This window comes from Ictidomys tridecemlineatus, chromosome 9, assembly GCF_052094955.1.
Source record: "Ictidomys tridecemlineatus isolate mIctTri1 chromosome 9, mIctTri1.hap1, whole genome shotgun sequence".
Lineage (NCBI taxonomy): Eukaryota > Metazoa > Chordata > Mammalia > Rodentia > Sciuridae > Ictidomys > Ictidomys tridecemlineatus.
This window is the reverse complement of record NC_135485.1, coordinates 28,367,692-28,386,172: the sequence shown is the minus strand read 5'-3', so window position 1 is coordinate 28,386,172 and position 18,481 is coordinate 28,367,692. Positions and strand designations below refer to the sequence as shown.

Here is an 18,481-nt window from a genome sequence, read left to right as displayed (position 1 = left end):
CAGATGCAGTCTGGAGTCCCCCCTCTGTTACAGCTGCATTGTGGGGTAGGCTGGGGCTGCATAGTAGCTGTTGAGGAGTTGATTGGAGGCTAGTGCTGCTCAAGATTCACTGCAAATTTCAGTATTTATTTATATACTGACTCACATTGTCCTCCAGTTCCTATGTAAGTTCATTTGTTCTCTCCATCCATCTTAAGCTTCTTGAGTTTGGGTGAAGGCAGTGTCTTCATCACTGGCGCCTGTGACTTTAGTCATCTCCATGGCCATCTAGAAATAGTTTGGGGGATTATTTTATTTTGTAGAATTCACTTTGTTTCCTCTGCTTTTATTAGTGTCAATAATTGATTTAAACTGTTTAAATAATTAACTTAATGAAGGAGGTCATTTTGCACTAGCTAGTAAGTCCTAGCACTCTCACAGTAGACCCAAGGCCCAAGAGACATTGTATGCATTTATTACAAACAACAGCCCTAAAGCAGGGACTGCCCGAGTTTTCTCCAAACTCTTACCAGTTTTCAACCTTGTGACCTTAGGCAAGTGCCATACCTCCTTGTCCCTCTGTATCCTCTTCTCAAAAAAATACCACTTGCTTCATGATATTGTTGATGATCCGAAGTGCTTGGGGCCCCATGGTCTAAAATTTAAATTATATGATTCCCTGCCCTAGGGGTCTAATAAAATCTATATTTATGCAGCAAACTAAGTGGAATAGAGATTGTAAATGACCACCCACAGGTTTTTGTCTTTCCCAGATTTTATTTTGTGATGAAAAATGTATAAAAGAATTGGTATACTGAGCTTTTCAGATCTTGCCTTGTGAGCATGGAGTGTGCACTTACATTTTTATCTCCAGTAGTGTGAATCCAGGATGAATGGGGTTGGGGATGGGGTTGTGGATGAGGTTGCAAAAGATTGGTGAGATGTGGGATTTTGAGAACTGTGAGGGACATAGTCTCCTTTTTTTCATTTTTCAGATGAATAAACCAAGGCCCTGAGAGGTAAAATAACTTGTTCAGTATCACAAAAATAGCCTGCAGCAGAGTAGAAAAGAAAAACCCCATTAGAGAAATTAATGTCTAGCCATCTCAGTAATCTAAATCACAAATAGGCTGTTCTCAAATCCTGGGGTTTTGAATGTTAGCTTAAAAGAAAAGAAGGTATGCTTGCATATATGTGTGATATTTTTGATTTAATTAATTTTTGGGGTGTGTTTTAAAAGCTGGTTTTTGACCAGTTTTGGTGTGGATTATTTTACCAGCCAGGCTTCTTTCCCATCAAGTGCCTTGGGTCACTGCTGGGAACCCTGATTTCTGAGAATGCACACCATTTCCTGATAAGACTGGGAGAACTGCTATCGGAACCATCAACCATTGTGGTGCTCTTGGCCTTGGTTGGAACGAAGCTGCTTGGGAGAGGTTACCAGGGCCTCCTTATCTAGAGTCTCTGGTGACTTCCATGTCTTCTCCATTATTTTAGTAACCCTTAAGTTATGCCCACTGGGCTTGAGGAATGCCATTTCTGTGCCTGTCTGTCTTAGCTCCTCTGACTGTTGGGGTCAGATGGAAATACAAGCATTACTTGGAACAAACTAGAAAATTACGTCTGGCTTTTTTTGATTGATTCCTGCTATTCCTCAGACCTCTTCTTCACTTCCCTGCTGTCTTCAATTTTTTTTCCTTTCAAGGCTTTTGTAATCATCTGAAGTCTTTTGTAATCTTCTCAACAGGCTCTTGACATAACACACATACATAGTGAGTCCTCAGAGTGCAGTGAACTAATTAAACCTGGCTGGGCCAGGAAAAACCTGAAGAATTTTGATAAAAATTTATTTGTCTTGCTGTTGAAGGCATTCGTGCTTATCAGTCAGAGCTGAGAACGGCCTGTTTGAATGGCTCTTGCTGTGTGCAGAGGATTCTCAAGGGGAGATGGACTTGCTCTTGGAGAGGCAGCAAAGCTGGGGGCACCCCTGGTTATAACTTCTGTAGGATGAGCTGTGATTTGGGGGTTGGGAGGGAGATCAGAGATTGGGACAAATTTGGTCGTTCATTGTAAAAACTGTGATGGAGCCTGGGAAGGGACATTTTAAAACGTGTCCTACTTGTTTCTTTGTTAATTGGAACCCAGGGTTTTGAAGTTTCACAAGCCTTTAATCTAAACTAAATTGTGAAATAGGAGAAAGCAGGTCATCATTTGGCATTTTAACAGAAAAGTAGCTAACTGATGAGATATTGTTCAAAGAAAAGTAACTAAAATACACTTTAAATGGCCCTGGTCATTGGATGGTGCTGCTTATGATCTTTTTTAGATATGCAGAAACCTAGGGTAACTGGAAGCCCTGCACAGGCAGGTGGGATCTAGACCTGGTTTGAATCCTGGCATGACCACATAGACGCCGTGTGACCTTGGGAACATTGACTAACATTCTGTGCCTCCATTTCCCCAACTGTAACAGGGGGATAATGCTGGGATATAGTTCATAATTTTTGTGACGACTTAGTGCTTAGCTCAGTGCGGGCCAACAGATGTCCTCTCATTGTGAGGGCATCTCATGGTAGCTCTTGTTAGTATCAATAGTGTGTAATAAACTAGCGTGTCAGACTTTTAGCACTTCTGGAACCATCTCATCCTCAGCTGTTCCATCTTACTTTTGCTCTGCTTACTTGCCATTCTGACCCTCATTACTTGTTTTTTTCCTCTTGGGCTTGGCAGTCTGCATTGCATTCCCTGAGTACGTTAGGGCACCTTGAGATTGGGGGTGCACACGTTGACTGTGTGCTGATGCCTACCGTGGGCAGTCTGTTCACTGACTTTTCTCATTCCTTTAACCTCTCTGTCCAGCCTGCTCTGTGAAGCCCGCTTCTGCCCCAAGTCCCTAGGTCTCAATACATGCCATTGCTATTCTGAAATAGAAACTAGAGGACATTACCCACCTGTTTCCTGAGCTTCCTTCCACCTACTATAAAAGACAACTTCAGGAAGAAGTGTCTCTTTTCCTGTTTAAGTGTTTAATCTGTCTCCTTCATATGGAGATCATCTCCTCAAAATCACTGCTCCATATTCCTTCTCAGTCTCTTCCTTTGCTCCTTTCCTTCAATATATTAATTAATACTGTGGTGGTTTGAGAGCGTCCCTCCCAAAGTTCATGTGTTGGAAAATTAAACCTCAATATTGGCGGTGCTGGAAGGTGAAGTCTAGTGGGGAGATTTGGGTCAGAGAGTGGGGCCCTTGTGAGGAAATAAAGCCTGGCTTGCTTTTGTGAGACTGGAGTAGTTATCACTAGAGCATTATTTATTGCTAGCACATGTACCTATAAAGTGTGGCTCCCCCTCATGTCTTCTCTTTCAGATGTGCCCACTTGTCCTCTGCTTTCTGCCACGAGTTGAAGCCGCATAAGGCCCACACCAAATGCAGCAAAACTTCCCAGCCTCTAGTACTGTTAGCTAAAATAACCTCTTTTCTTTATAAATCACTGAGTTCTAGGTATTCTGCTCTAGCAACAGAAAACAGAATAAGACAAACACTTTGGTTTCATTCACTTAAGACAATAAACTCCAAATAAAAATTTCTTACTTTCACCTTGAGTATGAATGGCCTGCCCCTCTTTGCCTGCTCATTCTGGGAGTCTGGAAAGAGTAAACTGAGCTCAGTGTTGCTATTCCACAACCCAGAAAATCTGGCTTCCATCTTGCCTTAGGTTTACTGGAAAACAGCTTCTTCCAAGGCCCCTAAAGATCTCCCGTGAATTGTTTTTTTTTCCCTCCAGTTTTATTCTATTTTTTTTCCGTATTTTTATTGGTGCATTGTAGTTGTACATAATGGTGGGATTTGTTGTTACATATTTGTACAGGCACACAATATAACAATAACCCAGCACCTCCCCCCTCTTTCCCCTCCTGCCACCTCCCCATCCCTTTCCTCTACCGACCTCCCTTTGATTTTCATGAGAATCCCCTTCTTTCTTTTCCTTTTTCCTCTCTAGCTTCCACATATGAGAGAAAACATACGAGCCTTGACCTTCTGAGTTTATCATTCTATTTTTTCCATTTATTTAATTTATTTTATTTTTAGAATACTTAAAGAATGTTTACTTCAAGAAACTACAGAGAAATAGGGAATAAAATCCGAGGGGAAGTTAAAAATTTCCAAGCTGCTTCCTAAATTAGAAGCTAAAGGTTTCCCATGTATTCTTAGATTTGTCTTGAGTTCTCAAATCTCTTTGTAAAGATTCCTCTTAGGTTGTTTTTCTTTTCCTTCTCTTTTATTATGGTATGAACACTTGAACATGAGTTTCAGCCTCTTGACAATGTTTTTAGTGGACAATGCAACTTTGTCAGATCGCTTGAACTTATTCATCTTGTAAAATTGAAACCTTACATTCTTTGAACAGCAACTATTCATTTTTTCTTCCCCCAGCCCTTGACAAGCACCATTCTATTCTGTTTCTGTGAATTTGGCTATAGTAGTCCTTCTTTATCCTTGGCTTTTTCTTTCTGTGGTTTCAGTTAACTCAGGATCTACTGTGGTCCAAAAATATCAAATGGAAAATTCCAGATATTAAAAAAAAATCAATGTTTTAAATGGTGTACCGTTTTGAGTAGTGTGATGAAACGTTGATCCATCTAGCCTAGGCTGTGAATCGTCCCTTTGTTCAGTGTATCCATGCTGTATATGCTACCTGTCTGTTAGTCACTTAGTAGGCATCTTGGTTACCATGTTGACTATCCAGTATGGCAGTGCTTGGCTTAAGTAAGACTTATTTTTACTTATTAATGACCCTGAAGTACAAGAATAGTGATGTTGGCAATTGGGAATATGCCACAAAGAAGCTTGTTTTAGATGAAATTCAGAAATGCTGAGAGAGGGATGAGGGGAGGAGGGAAAGAGAGACCACATTCATATAATTTTTATTGCAGCAGATTGTTATAATTTTTTTAGTTATTATTATTAATCTCTTACTATACCCAATTTAAATATTAAACTTTGTCATAGGTATTTATGCAGAGGAAAAAAACGGTACATGTAGGATTTGATATTATCTGTAGTTTTTGGCAACTATTGGGAGCCTCGGAATGTACACCCTGTGGATAGGAGGGAATACTGTATTTCAGATACTTCATGTAATTGATAGTTTGTCTTTCTGTGGCTGGTTTATTTCTTTTAGTTTATTGTGTTCCAGGTTCATCCATGTTGTCACAAAAGGCAGAGTTTGCTTCTTTTATAAAGCAGAATCGTATTCCAGTGTATATGTACACCATATTTTCTTTATCCCTTCATTCACAGATAGGCATTTAGGTTGTTTCCATCCCCCCCTTGGCTATTGTGAATAGTGCTTCAGAGACTGTGGACTTGCAGATATCTTTTCAAAATCCTAATTTTAGTTTGTTAGACTATATACCTAGGAATGAGATTTCTGGATCATATTGGTAGTTCTAGTTTCAATTTTTTTGAGGATCTCCATACTATTTATCATAGCAGTGGTACCATTTTTTTTCCCTTCCTCATTTAGTTGTACTCTCTTATAACATCTGACCACACACTGCTTTTGAAAATTTCTTCTATATCCTCAGGTGGAGCCCTGGCTTTTCTTTCTCAGTTTTCAGATAGAGCAGATTTTGTTGCTCAGTGGATATTTCCCTCCAGATGTCCCTCAGCTTTGTCTCTGTTGCCATAACCAATACCACAGACTGAGTAATTGGTAAACCATAAATGTTTACTTGTTTACAGTTCTGGAGGCTGGGAAGTCCAAGAGTGTGGTGTTGGCATCTTGTGAGGACTTTTCTGCTGCATCGTAACATGGTAGAAGGGCAAGTGAGCATGTTCCAGACAGGAAAGATAGAGACCAAACTTATCCTTTTATCAGGAGTCCCCTCTCATTATAACTGTCTCCCTGATCCCTCATGACCTGACACCTCTTAATACTGTTATAAGCATGTGACTGTATGACCAATGTGATTCTATAATATGTATACTCAGAAAAATGAGAAATTATAACCCATCTATGAATGTGTGATACATCAAAGTATATAAGTGCATTCTACTGTCATGTATAACTAATTAAAACAAATAAAAAAATAAAAATACTGTTATAAAGGCAATTAAGTTGTAACACAAAGGTGGAAGAGACATTCAAACCATTGTTCAGAATTGAGATCATGATATCCTTCACATGCCAAATGCTAGGGCTTTCTAAACAAAGTACCACAAACTGGCTTAAATACTGAAATTTATCGTCCCATAGTTCTGGAAACTGAAAGCCCAAGATCAAGGTGTCAGCAGGGTTGGTACCTTCTCAGGCTGTGGTAGAGACACTATTCCATGACTCTCCTGCTTATGATGGTTTGCTGGTGATCTTTGATGCTCCTTGGTCTGTAGAAGCATCTCTCAGATCTTTGTCTTTAGGTTTATATGATGTTTTCTGCGCATGTGTATCTGCCAATATAAAAAGTTTCCCCTTTTTATATTGACAGTAATCATATGGGATCTGGGTTCATCCTGCTGATCTTATTTTAACTAGTTTACCTTCTTAAAGATCTGTCTTCAAATATGGTTACATTCTGAGGTATTTGGGGTTAGGAATTCAATAAATTTGGAAGGGTGAGTGACCAAATTCAACACATAACAACAAGTAAAATCGCTTTCCCCCCTTCACCCTGACATATTTTCCATCTCTTTGGATGGCAGCCATGACTCCCATGTTGCTCAAGTAGAAACTTGGGCATCATTCTTATGTCACTGGCCCTGATGTTAACTTAGGGTCCAAGGGTTTGTAGAAATTGGAGGAAAGATTTTGAAGTTGGCCTCATCCATCAAGGGTCTGTGATCACCAATGACTGACAACTTCTGCTCTGCAGGTTTTAAGTAAGTATCTACCTTCTTGGTTCAAAAGCAATACAAAGTAACTTTAAAGTTCAGGAAAATTATGAAGATAAAATTTAAAATTATCTCAGTCATAAAACTACCATACTAGCAGGTCAGATAAAGAGCAATTTCATCATCCCAGAAAGTGAAGGCTCTATTGGACAACTTTGTTGTGGATTTACAAGGAAGAGCTGACAAGAAAAATGTTGACTGGAAATCTACTCAAACAATTCAATGAAAAATAACTTTCAAATAACAGTTTTGTAAATAATGTCTAAACATTTCTTAACATATGTAGGTTTAGCTTTCCTTCAGTTAACACTTTGAAACACTGTATCTTTCACTGTCCTTTACTCCCACCTGAATCATGTTTGAATGAATCACATATTAAGTGAATCACTTAATATTTTGCTCTTTGCTTTATACATTTTATACTTCCTTTTTTTTATTGTTTTTTTTTAACTAGTTAGATCATATTTCATGTAAGGTGAATCCAGATTTTAAAATTCAACATTGGAGCACTCATATTTTCTCATATCTCCATGAAATCTTCATAAGTAGTTTTAAATGGTACATATTATTCCATCAAATGCTGTTTATTGATTGACTTAGTTATTGTCTTAGTATTACATTGTTAAGTGTGCAGGCATTTTTGTTTTTTGACTTACATTCATAATCGATATGATAGCCTTTGCTATTAATTTTGACTCAATAAATAATTTGTTCATAATTCAGACATAATTCAGCTTGGGGGGTGAAGGACAAAGAGAGCCACAGTGTTTTGGAGAAATGTATTTGTGTTAATTGAAGGAAAGCTAAACCTACATAAGCTAACAAATGTTTTAGGCATTATTTACAAATAGTTACTTTTTTATTGAGTTATTTAAGTAGATTCTGCAGTCAACATTGTTCTCATTAACTCTTGTAAATCTATAAGAGAACTGTCCAGTAGAATTTTCACTTTCTGGCATAATGGAAATGTTCTTTACCAGACCTACCAGTACGGTAGCAATTAGCCACGTATAAATAACTGTTGGGCACTTTAGTTGTGGCTAATGCAACTAAGGAGCTGAATTTCTAGTTTAAGTCCAGTTGATTTACATTTACATTTAAGTAGCTACATGTGGTTAGTGGCTAATTTATTGGGTAATGCAGGTCTGTAATCATGATGACTAAAATACTTTCATAGTGTTCCCCTTTCCTTAGTCATTCTTCTGAATGCTTTACATATTAATATATTTAATCTTTATGGTGACATCATGTACCTCAGGTGGCCTTCTGGTTATTATTGCTATATAACTAACTACCCCAAAACTTAGTGTCTTAAGATAGCAAAAGTCATTTATTTGGCTTAGGGATCTATAGTTTGGGAAGAGGTCATCTTTGGTCCATGCATAATCAACTGGGCTATAGGATTTGCTTCAAAGCTGACTTAGTTACTGGGTGGCATGTTGATACCTACTAGTGGTCACCAACCACAGGACAGGTTAGGCTTTCTCATGGTGTGGTGACCAACAAGTGGCTCAAGATACTGGAAGGGGAAAATGTCAGTTTCTTAAGGCTTGGGGTCTGGAACTTGATAGTGCATCACTCCCAACAAATTCCCTTGGCAGGCAAAACATAGAATGTGCATTTAAGAGGAGGAGATGTAGATCTCACGTCTCAATGGGAGCAGTATCAAAAAATTCGGGGTTGTGTTTTAAAATCATCATAGGTAGGTGCAGTCATTTTGATGCCATCTAACAGACAAGCAAACTCAGCACAGAATAGTTAAGCTGTTTGCCCCAGATGACTTGCCTAGTGGGTGGGTGAGCTGCTTCTTTGCCTGGCAGTCCAAGCTCTTACCCTTAGTGCTCTGTTGCACCCCACTGTAATTTGTATATTTCACAAATTAAGATTGATATTTTACTTTTTTCATGGAACAATAATTATAAGAGAAAGTCAATGATACATGTTTATAAGTCACAGAACTGCGGAAACAGGTAGTATGTGTAAGGGTTTGTTAGTTGCCAAGTTGACAATTATTCCCAGCCATCTAGTTCAGGAGGTGCTATTTGTCTCCATTTCTGAGCCTTCTATTTTCATCCTTTTTTTCTTTTCCCCAAAGCTAGTTTGTTACCACCTCTGAATTGAATAAACAGTTATTCTGAATAAAAATCTCAGTTGTCACCTAGTCCTGTTGCATAGAGCATGTGTTAGTAAAAGAAGGAAAAAACTTATTTAGTACTGTACTGCCAGGATAGTTGCACATGAACATGATCTCTGTGACTTGGGAGACTGAGGCAAGAGGATCACAAGTTTGAGGCTAGCCTGGGAAACTTAATGAGACCCTATCTTAAAAAATAAAAAGAGCTGGGGTTGTAGCTTAGTGGTAAAGTGATTCAGTCCCCAGTACAAAAAAAAAAAAAAAAAAAAAAAGTGTTTCTGGTTTATATTGAAGGTGAGGCTTGAGGTTAAACTTTAATTTAGATGACATAGTTGCATATATTTAGGAATATATAGTTATGTGTTGCTTAGTGATGGGGATACACTCTGAGCAATACTTTATTAGGTGATGGTGTACTTACACAAATCTAGATTGTGCAGTCTATACACACCTGTGCTATATGGTGTGGCCTATTGCTCTAGGCTGTAAACTTGTATAACATATCACTATACTGAATACAGTTGGCAGCTGTCACATAAGGATAAGTATCTGTGCATCCAAACAGAAAAGATCCAGAAAATACTAGATGACAGGAATTCTTCAGCTTTCATTGTAAGCGTACAGGACCTCTATCAAATATGTGTGTGGTTCACTGTTGGCCAAAATGTCATTATGCAGGAACTGTACTACATATACATCATTTTCTTGGGAGAGAAATCAGAAAAAAATTATAGGTTATCTCAAATTCTAGAGGTTGCTTGATGAAATAATGAATGCAGCTTTTTACAAACCTAAGGAACCAGTTCTTTTCTTTCCTGTTCAAAGACAATGACTATTCCTGTGTAATAGAGGTTGCCCTTTGTTCATTGGCCTCTGGTTTGCAAATTAAGCTTCTGTTTGAAACTGTTTGTTCCTGAGATGAGCTCTCATTTCATACCAGATATTTGTACCCAATATAATCCTTATAACATTGATTTTTTTTTATTCCTCCCCAAAATGTTCTTGAGAAAGGTTATGTATGATTGAATGTCTCTAGCTTGCTAGTTTCGGGGTTTTGTAAGCTGTGTGTATGACTCTTGGTGATGGAAGGAAGCCTCATTTTCTCACTTCAGAATCAAGGTATTCTAACTGCTGAGATCTACCTGACCCCTCACTTCATTTGCTACTTCTTTCCTAATTTTTCCGTGACACAATACAGTTTATTTCTGTGTAGTCTGCTCCATCTTAATTGGCCACATCTTATAATTGCATATTCCAGGTTCTCTCTCTCTCTTACTTTTTGGAGGCCATGTGGCACCCCCAAAGGCCATGGTATCTGGCTGCCTCTGGCACATGTCCATGTGGTACTTTGACACATCTAAAAGCGAATTTCTCTTTTTCTCCATACTATGCCCTTTTCACAACTTTCCTGTTCCTGATGCCAGAAGCCAGGTCCCAGTGTTATTTTCTCTTTCCCAGTGACCGTGTACTCCTTTCACGACCCTTCTCGCCGTCTGCCATGATTTGACCAGATACTGATTTTCTTAGTGCTGTTTATGATGCTTCCCCAAAACTCCAAGATGGCAGGGGCTGAATTTATGTTGTCCATCCCTGTCTATTCCCAGCTCTGGGGTAGGGGAGTCAAATAATGGGCATGCAGTAAATGTTTATTTGGATAAGTGAATGGATACATAAATGTACAGGCTTCAAGAGATTATATGACCCCAGATGGGTTCCTGTGTATGAGTGGCAGACATAGGTGAATTGGGATTGTTTTAGCCCAAGTTTGGGCTCTTATTCTTTGTGTGCTGCCAGACCCTCCAGGCTGTGTGGCCTGTGGTTTTGGAACTAGATAGATGCTGTCGGGTTTTTGTTGTTGTTGTTGTTGTTGGTACTGGGGATTGAACTCAGAGGTGCTCTATGACCAAGCTACACCCCTGCTCTTCTTATTTTTTATTTTGAGACTATAGTGGCACCCCCCACACCACTGAAAATCTTAACTAAGCTTCTCTAGAAATCTTCACTATAATTGATTTTAGGACTATCAGCAAAAAGTCTCTACAAAAGAGTTCAATGTAGGTAAACTTCCTATTTTCCTGTTGCTTTATTTTACTTGGCTACTGGCCTGGAAGAAATCAGCACTCCAGGTGCTGGATGCCCTCTTACTAGTTTTTCACAAACATGTATCCAGTATAGTAGTTTGTAGAAGTGTGTTTGCAAATGCAAAATGTGATTAAAAAAAAAAAAAAGTCAAATCCTTTAACAAGGCCTGTGACCTTGGGCTGGAGCTTCACCGAGATGTCTACATTTCTAAGATAAGTTTCCAATAGGGCTCCATGGAAACAGCTGGCAGGGGGAGGAAAAAAAAGGGGAGAAGAATCTCTTTTCTTCTCAGATGTTATCCTTGAAGGATTAACTTGCCCAGAACAGTGAAAGAAAAAGCTGCTTTTATGTGAACTTCTGCAGACTGAACTTCTGAGCCCCTCCCCTTACATGCTGGGTATAAAGTTATGAAACTACCTGAACTTGGGGTTCAGGGGATTAATTGATTACAGCAAAAGCTGTACCCTCTGAACCAGGCTGCAGCTAAATAAAATGGTTTCCTGCTATCTTTGGTGTCCTATCTGGTCTGTCCCTACAACAAGACAAGATCTGTAAGTTACTGAGGCTGGCCTTAAACTTGCAATCCTCCTGCCTCAGCCTCCTAAGTAGCTGGAATCATAGGAGTATACCACTTCACCAGGCTAGAGACACTGATTGAATGTGAACATTTCTTGAGAGTCATTAGAATTTTCTTTTGCCCCAATCCCATATAATAACAACTGTGCATGTTCTTTTCTGTAGACAATGGTGGCAGCCGCACTTTGCACTCGAGAACAGAGACGACCCCATCGCCCACAAACAATACTGGGAATGGACATCCAGAATACATTGCATATGTGCTTGTCCCTGTCTTCTTCATCATGGGTCTCTTTGGAGTCCTCATCTGTCATTTGCTTAAAAAGAAAGGTTATCGTTGTACTACAGAGGCTGAGCAAGACATCGAAGAGGAAAAGGTTGAAAAGATAGGTAAATAACCTGGGCTCCTTTTACATGTGGGGGAACAGTTTTTAAATAAGCAACCAGTCACATATGCTTCCTGTATTTATGAGGCAATAGCAGCTCATTTGGTGTAATGTAAGTGTATGTTTTGCAGTAATCACACCTCAAGTTTGAAACCTTGTTTTTGTTTACTGAACACCTACTGGGCATTTACCTTCTCTGGCCCTAATGTCTTGAGCAAGTTATGTGTGCTCTGAACATCTGCCATGTTTAATTTTGTCTAAATTAATTTCTAATTTAATTGACATTTTATTTTAATTTAAATGAGGATAAAAGTCTCCAACTTGTCATGTACTTTGAAATTTAGAGAGGAGATGCAGTGGTGATTGACACATAGGGCCACTCAGTGGACGTCACTCCTTGGTGTTATTGTTGACTCAGATTGTAATAAGGATGGTGGGAAAATTGAACAAGTCTCACCATTTTTGCGGGGGGAGTTCTATCTTAAATCTATGCAAATGAAATTTATATTGGTTAAGGAAATGATTATGTGAATAGTGGAGTAAAAGTAGAACTGGTGGTATGAATTCCAGCATGTCTCATCCTTTCCTCGTCATGTGGAGTTGAGGTAGTGTCTGGATAAACCTGAGAGATGCATCTTGTTTCCCCTTGTATTTCTTTCCAGTCATCCTTCAGGGATGTTTCCTGGCTTGGCCCTTGAGGGAAAGTAGATAACTCTCTAAATCCTGTTCAGCCCCTCTGAGAAGTGACATTTGGAGTAGGTCACCCATGGAGCAAAGCAGCAGGGCCTGTGGGGGAAGGTTTCTCATTCCTTGCCAGCTTGCTGGACTGTTGGTTTTTCCACCTCCATTGACCTTTGAGGCTGAGGAGGAACACGGTTGCTTGATGAGTCATATGTATGCTCATGAGCAAACCAAAGCCGAGTGTTTGTCAACAGAAAGCAGAGCCTCCTCCTCTGCTCCTTCACAGCCACCTGCATGTTGGCTTCCATCAGCTCCTGCATGTCTGTCCCAACATGTGCTTCACACAGAAGCAAAGACAGCCTTGGCATGGAGAAGACACTTCTGGGTACCTGGGTGGGCCTTGTATACCCTGACTTTTTTTCTCTGTGAAGTAGGATGGAGTGTTTGAACCTTCCTTTTTTTTCTTGTCTTGAAATAAATTATACAGATCAGTTTATGAGTGGAGGTTTGATTTTTGTTTTTTTTTCCCCCATCCAAGGACCATCACATATTACTGTATAATAAATTAAGTTTGTGGATAAATAACTGTGGCCAAGATCTAGATAATTTGGGACTATATTGGAAAGGATAAGAGAGTTTCATAAACATGGGTGGATAATTATCCAATTTAAAAAATAAATTAATATTCTTAAGCTTGCAGTTAAAATAAAATCTAAGGGAATCTTTTTTTTTTTCAACTTTTAATGAGGTTTAAGGAAACGATGAGAAAGAAATAATAGCAGTGAGTGCTGGTATAAATGCATTTCTATATTATTGTCTTGGAAAGTGACCTTGATCTTGAGAAGAGATCTAGAGGCAACTGCAATACGTGCTTTTATGCTTTTGTCAGTGAAGTCACAACATGTGACACAGGGAAGTTTGAGATGAAGGAGGAAAGCTAAATCTTAGCACTGTGCATGAGTGCTTGACCTTTCTGGAAGCTGTTCAGTGAGATGTTGGGCTCTGAGATGAAGGTCTAATTGACCCGTTACTGGGAACCGGTTATAACATGTTCTCTTCTCTTTTTTCTTTCAGAGTTGAATGACAGTTTAAATGAAAATAGTGACACTGTTGGGCGAATTGTCCACTACATCATGAAAAATGAAGGTATGGATATTTTAGTTTTCTAGAACAATTTACTATTTTAGTTTTATTAAAAATCTGCTTGGAAGAGTCAGAATTTGTGTGGACTGTTCATTAGTTTTATGCCTGAGCTTCCTGATACCTCAGTTTCTAGCCTTACCCAGCCATGGGAGTTTTACTTTTGTGAGTTTTTTGAGTCTCAGTGTAGCAGATCCAGCCCTGGGGCTGACACCTTATATCAAAGCCTGGCCTCATCACTTCTTGATTGTGTACTGTTTGAAAGTCATTACCTCATGAAGCCTCAGTTTCCTCCTGCAGAATTAGGGTCATAATAATATTTGCCTCACAGCACTGTTGCAAAACAGCAACCTGTGAAGTGGTCAGTATAATAAGCACTCCCATGTTATCTTGTCTTTTTATTTTTATCAGAGCTTTATAGTTATACATAATGGGTTGGGTTTATCATGAAAAAATCATACATCTTTTCACTTTTTTTGTGCTTTAAAAATTGTGGTAAATTACACATGACAAAATTTACTGTTGTGACCACTTTAAAGTATAGAATTCAATGCCATTAAGTATTTGACAGTGTTGTACAGGGTCACCACCATCTTTGTCCACAGCTGTTTCATCTTTGTGAACTGAAACTACACGACGTTGAGCAGTCCCTCCCATGCCTCCTCCCCCATCCACTAGCATCCCCTCCTGCATTCAGCTCCATGGATTTGTATTCTCTGTTATCTATTAGGTGTTAAAACTTTAAAAAAGCTTAACCCTTATGGATTTAAGTGTTTGTCTCCTGTGAAATGTATCCTAGACCTTCTTTCACTTAAATGGAAGATTCATTTAATCTTGATTAAATGAAGTAGGATCATTGTTCTGAATGCTGGTTATTATCTCAGAAGGATACCATCCTGTTTTTTGTTGCTATAACTGAAATAGCACAAACTGCGTAATTTATAAGAATAGATTTTTTATTTAGCCCTTACTTCTGGAGACTGGCAAATCTAAGAGCACGGCACCTGCATCTGCTCAGCATCTGCTCAGTAAGGACCATCTTGCTCTATCATAATGTGGCAGAAGGCAGAATGTGGCAAGACAGGGTGCTTTCTTTTACAACAAAGCTTCTGCTTCAATAACCCATGAATTCATTAGTCCATGAATGGATTAATCATGTGGCCACACCCAGACCATAGTAGTTTTTGTCCCTTTAGCAATTCTCAAGGTCTGTAGAAGTGCTTGCCCACTTCCTCCAAAGCTATGGATTCCCATATTGAATACTTTGAGTATACAATTTAGAAGAAAAACTTTCCCTTAATCTTTGTTCTGGTCATCACTGGCTGACTCATGCAGCAGGCACTGATATAGTTGAGCCATCTGTCTAAAAGTTGAAATACCTTTGTAATCATCAGGAGGTACCTGCCCTTCTGCCTTCAGCCCTTCCCCTGGGGATCTCCCCTCCCCGATAGCCTCGATTTTCAGCAAGAGCACTGCATGGCCCAAGCTGTTAGACTATTCAACTGTTCTTCACTTAGATTTATATGGTACCATATAAAGCAGCTTTATATGGCTCAGCATAATTTTCATTGCTGTTTTTAGAGTGTGCCGAATGTATTTAAATGATTTAAATCTAGGTGCTTTATGTGTGTAAATCTCATCTAATCCTCAGATAATCCCCCTAAAGTTGATATTTTCATACCCATTTTACAGGTGAAGAAAGAAAGGTTCCAAGGGGTTAAATTAATCAGGTCATCCTTCTAAAGTTGGTATTTTCATGCCCATTTTACCACTGAAGAAAAGAGAGCTCCAAGGGGTTAAATTCACATGGTTAATGAGCAATACAGCTCTTTGTGTCTGGTTCTAAATAGTGTGTCTTCCACCTGTGCATTGTTACATCTCCTTTTAATTTGCAGGTTTTAATTTCTAAGACTGTAAAGATCAGATAAACAAACTGTACTTATGTACGTGACTTTTAATTTTGGAATTGAGTGTTAGTTTAGGTATCTGTCCCTTGGTGGTGGATCTTTTAACTGACCAGTTAGGCAAACACAGTTTCTCCACACCCTCATATTGCATTTCTGACAGGAGATATGGGGTTTTCCACACTGAGCAATTCTCCAACACTCTGACCTCCAGACTAGTGTCCTACAATTTAATTTCTGATCAGTTCTGACCCTGTCTCAGAGTTAGCATCAGATACCCAAGTTAAAAGCTTAGTCCCACAAGATTGCCCAGCTTCAGATGCCAATTGCAAGTCCAGGACTCAAGTACTTTTGACTGTAGACTATTAGGGAATTCCCATAACCACCCCTGCCACCCGAGGCTTGATAATTTGTAAAATTGGCTTGTAGAACTCAAGGAAATGCTTGATTGCATTTACTGCCTTATTGTGAAGGTTTTAATTGAGGAACAACCAGGTGGAAGAGATGTGTAGGGCAAGATCCTGGGAACTGGGGAGTGGAGACTGCATGTCCTCTCTGAGCACAGGACCCTTCAGGTACCCCCATGGTTTCAGCAACTGGGAAGCTTCTTAAATCTTATTGTTCAAAAGTTTTTGTAGAGCTTTATCTCCAGTCCCAGAATACCCGCTCCCCTATTTCCCAGTGGTTGGGACTGAAAGTGTCAACCTTTCTGACAACTGGCCCCACCCTAAGTCACTCCATTAGTGTAGACTGAGTGTGATCAAGAGGCTCATTATGAATAACAGAAGACATTCCTATGGCTCAGGAAATTCCATAGTCAGTGGAGTTTTCTTATAAGTTTGGAAAGTTCTGGGGATTCTATAGCTTTGTTTTCTGGGTAGGCCCGTAAGCTGTCTCCCGGAGTACAAATAGAGAGTTTTATAATTAATTCCCAAATACCCTGAAATATTCACGTGAGGAGAGAGATAGGCTCCTTTATGAAGCTCTTACTGTGACATTCAATTTTTGTCATGGCAGAAATGACAGAGATGGCATTGCAATAAGGCAGTAAATGCAGAGATGCCTCCACAAACTAAAGGATCACCAAGAGGGCTCTGCCATGCGCTGTATGAGTAGACTGTGCTCTGAACTTCAGTCAGTCTGCGTCTGTTTGGGTAGAGACCTGGACCTTAAAACAGTAGGAAGGAGAGTGTTAGGGTTTAAAGTATTTGCTCAGACAGTCCTAGGGGGTGGGCAAGTGACTTCTAGCTGTGTGACTGTGGCCAGCTAGTAAGTTTCCATTTCTCTGTATAGTAGAATGGGGATGATAATTCTATCTGTATTAGGGCCTTGGAAGTATCCAATAGAGTAAGATCTGTGAGGCTTTTAGGCAGTGACTGGCACATGTCAGCCTTGTTAATTCTGGTGATGGTAATAGTAGTTCTTGCTTGGGACCTCTGCCTTGAGTGTCTGGAAAACTTTGAAGAGATAGCAGTAAGGGAGACTACAGGACGCTCTTGCCTGAAAAGGACTCTTTTATGCATATGATAAAGCATGAATTCAGGGTAAAAAGAGGAAGCATTTTCTGGAAAACACCACCCATTTGTTCTCTATGGCTTTTCCTTGCCCATTCTCAAGAAGCCTGTGAAAGGAAGTATAGCTGACAAAATCTTTTATGGCTTTGTAGGAGTTATGGATAATAAAAGTAGGAGGAGAGATAGTTGGCACTTTTGTTTTTGAGATCATGGTGGAAGTATGTGTGAAAGAGAAAGATCTGTATCTGCCAGTTTGACCAACTGCAGATTGAAATTGTTCAAAACAACAAAAAACTGTTGCATCTGTACTGAGCATGTACATACTTTTTCTTGTCATTTTTCCTTAAACATATAATTCTGAATAACAACTATTTACGTAGTATTTACATTGCATTCAGTATTAAAAGTAATCTAGAGATTATCTTAAGAATTTGCATAGGCATCTGCCATTTTATATGAGGAGCTTGAGCACCTGAAGATTTTGGTGTCTTCTGGGAGGTCCAAGGACCAATCCTCCCTAGATACCATGGGACAACCGTTTATTCAATAGAACCTATATTATTGTTCTTTTATTATAATTTTACAACCAAATTAAAGTGTGTGATGTTAGAAAGCCTTCTCATCACAGAAAATCAGAAAGGTTCCCCAGGGACACATTACTGCAGTTTACTCTCTGGTGTAGACTTGGCCGTTAGCCCAGAGATAGAGGGGACTTGCGTGTGTACATGCGTGTAAATGTGTATTCTGTGTTAATCCCATATGCCCACCGTCCCCCCGCAGTGTGGATGAGAATGATGTTTGTGTAGGAACTAGAGTCTGCTTTTAGAAACTTCATTCAGAGCAAATAAAGAGCTGTTTACTAATTATTCATAAGAGATAAGAATAAGTCACAGGAATTCATAAAAACATGAGAAACGCAGGCACAAGGGCACATTCCTGTCATCTCAGTGACTCAGGAGGCTGAGGCAGGAGGATCACAAGTTCGAGGTAGCCTCACCAACTTGGTGAGACCCTGTCTGAAAATAAAAATTAAAAGGGCTGAGGATATATCTCAGTGGTGAAGTGCCCTGGGTTCAATCTTCAGTAGCATACCCCCTACACACAAAAATGAGAAACAAGTCTACAGAACACAAACTTTGGTAATTATTTTAATACATTTTATCTTCTGGTATCATTTTACAACTTGATGTTTCA

At 39.3% G+C, this 18,481-nt stretch overlaps 1 protein-coding gene across 1 annotated transcript in view; it reads left to right on the top strand.

Moving 5' to 3' along the window:
• The window catches only part of Rell1 (RELT like 1), a 65,485-nt gene that overhangs the window by 20,755 nt on the left and 26,249 nt on the right, over window positions 1-18,481 (top strand). Inside the window, exons 2-3 of the mRNA XM_005319904.5 lie at window positions 11,828-12,052; window positions 13,804-13,875. Of these exons, the coding sequence (XP_005319961.1) occupies window positions 11,828-12,052; window positions 13,804-13,875 (297 nt within the window). The remainder of the gene's footprint in view (window positions 1-11,827; window positions 12,053-13,803; window positions 13,876-18,481) is intronic.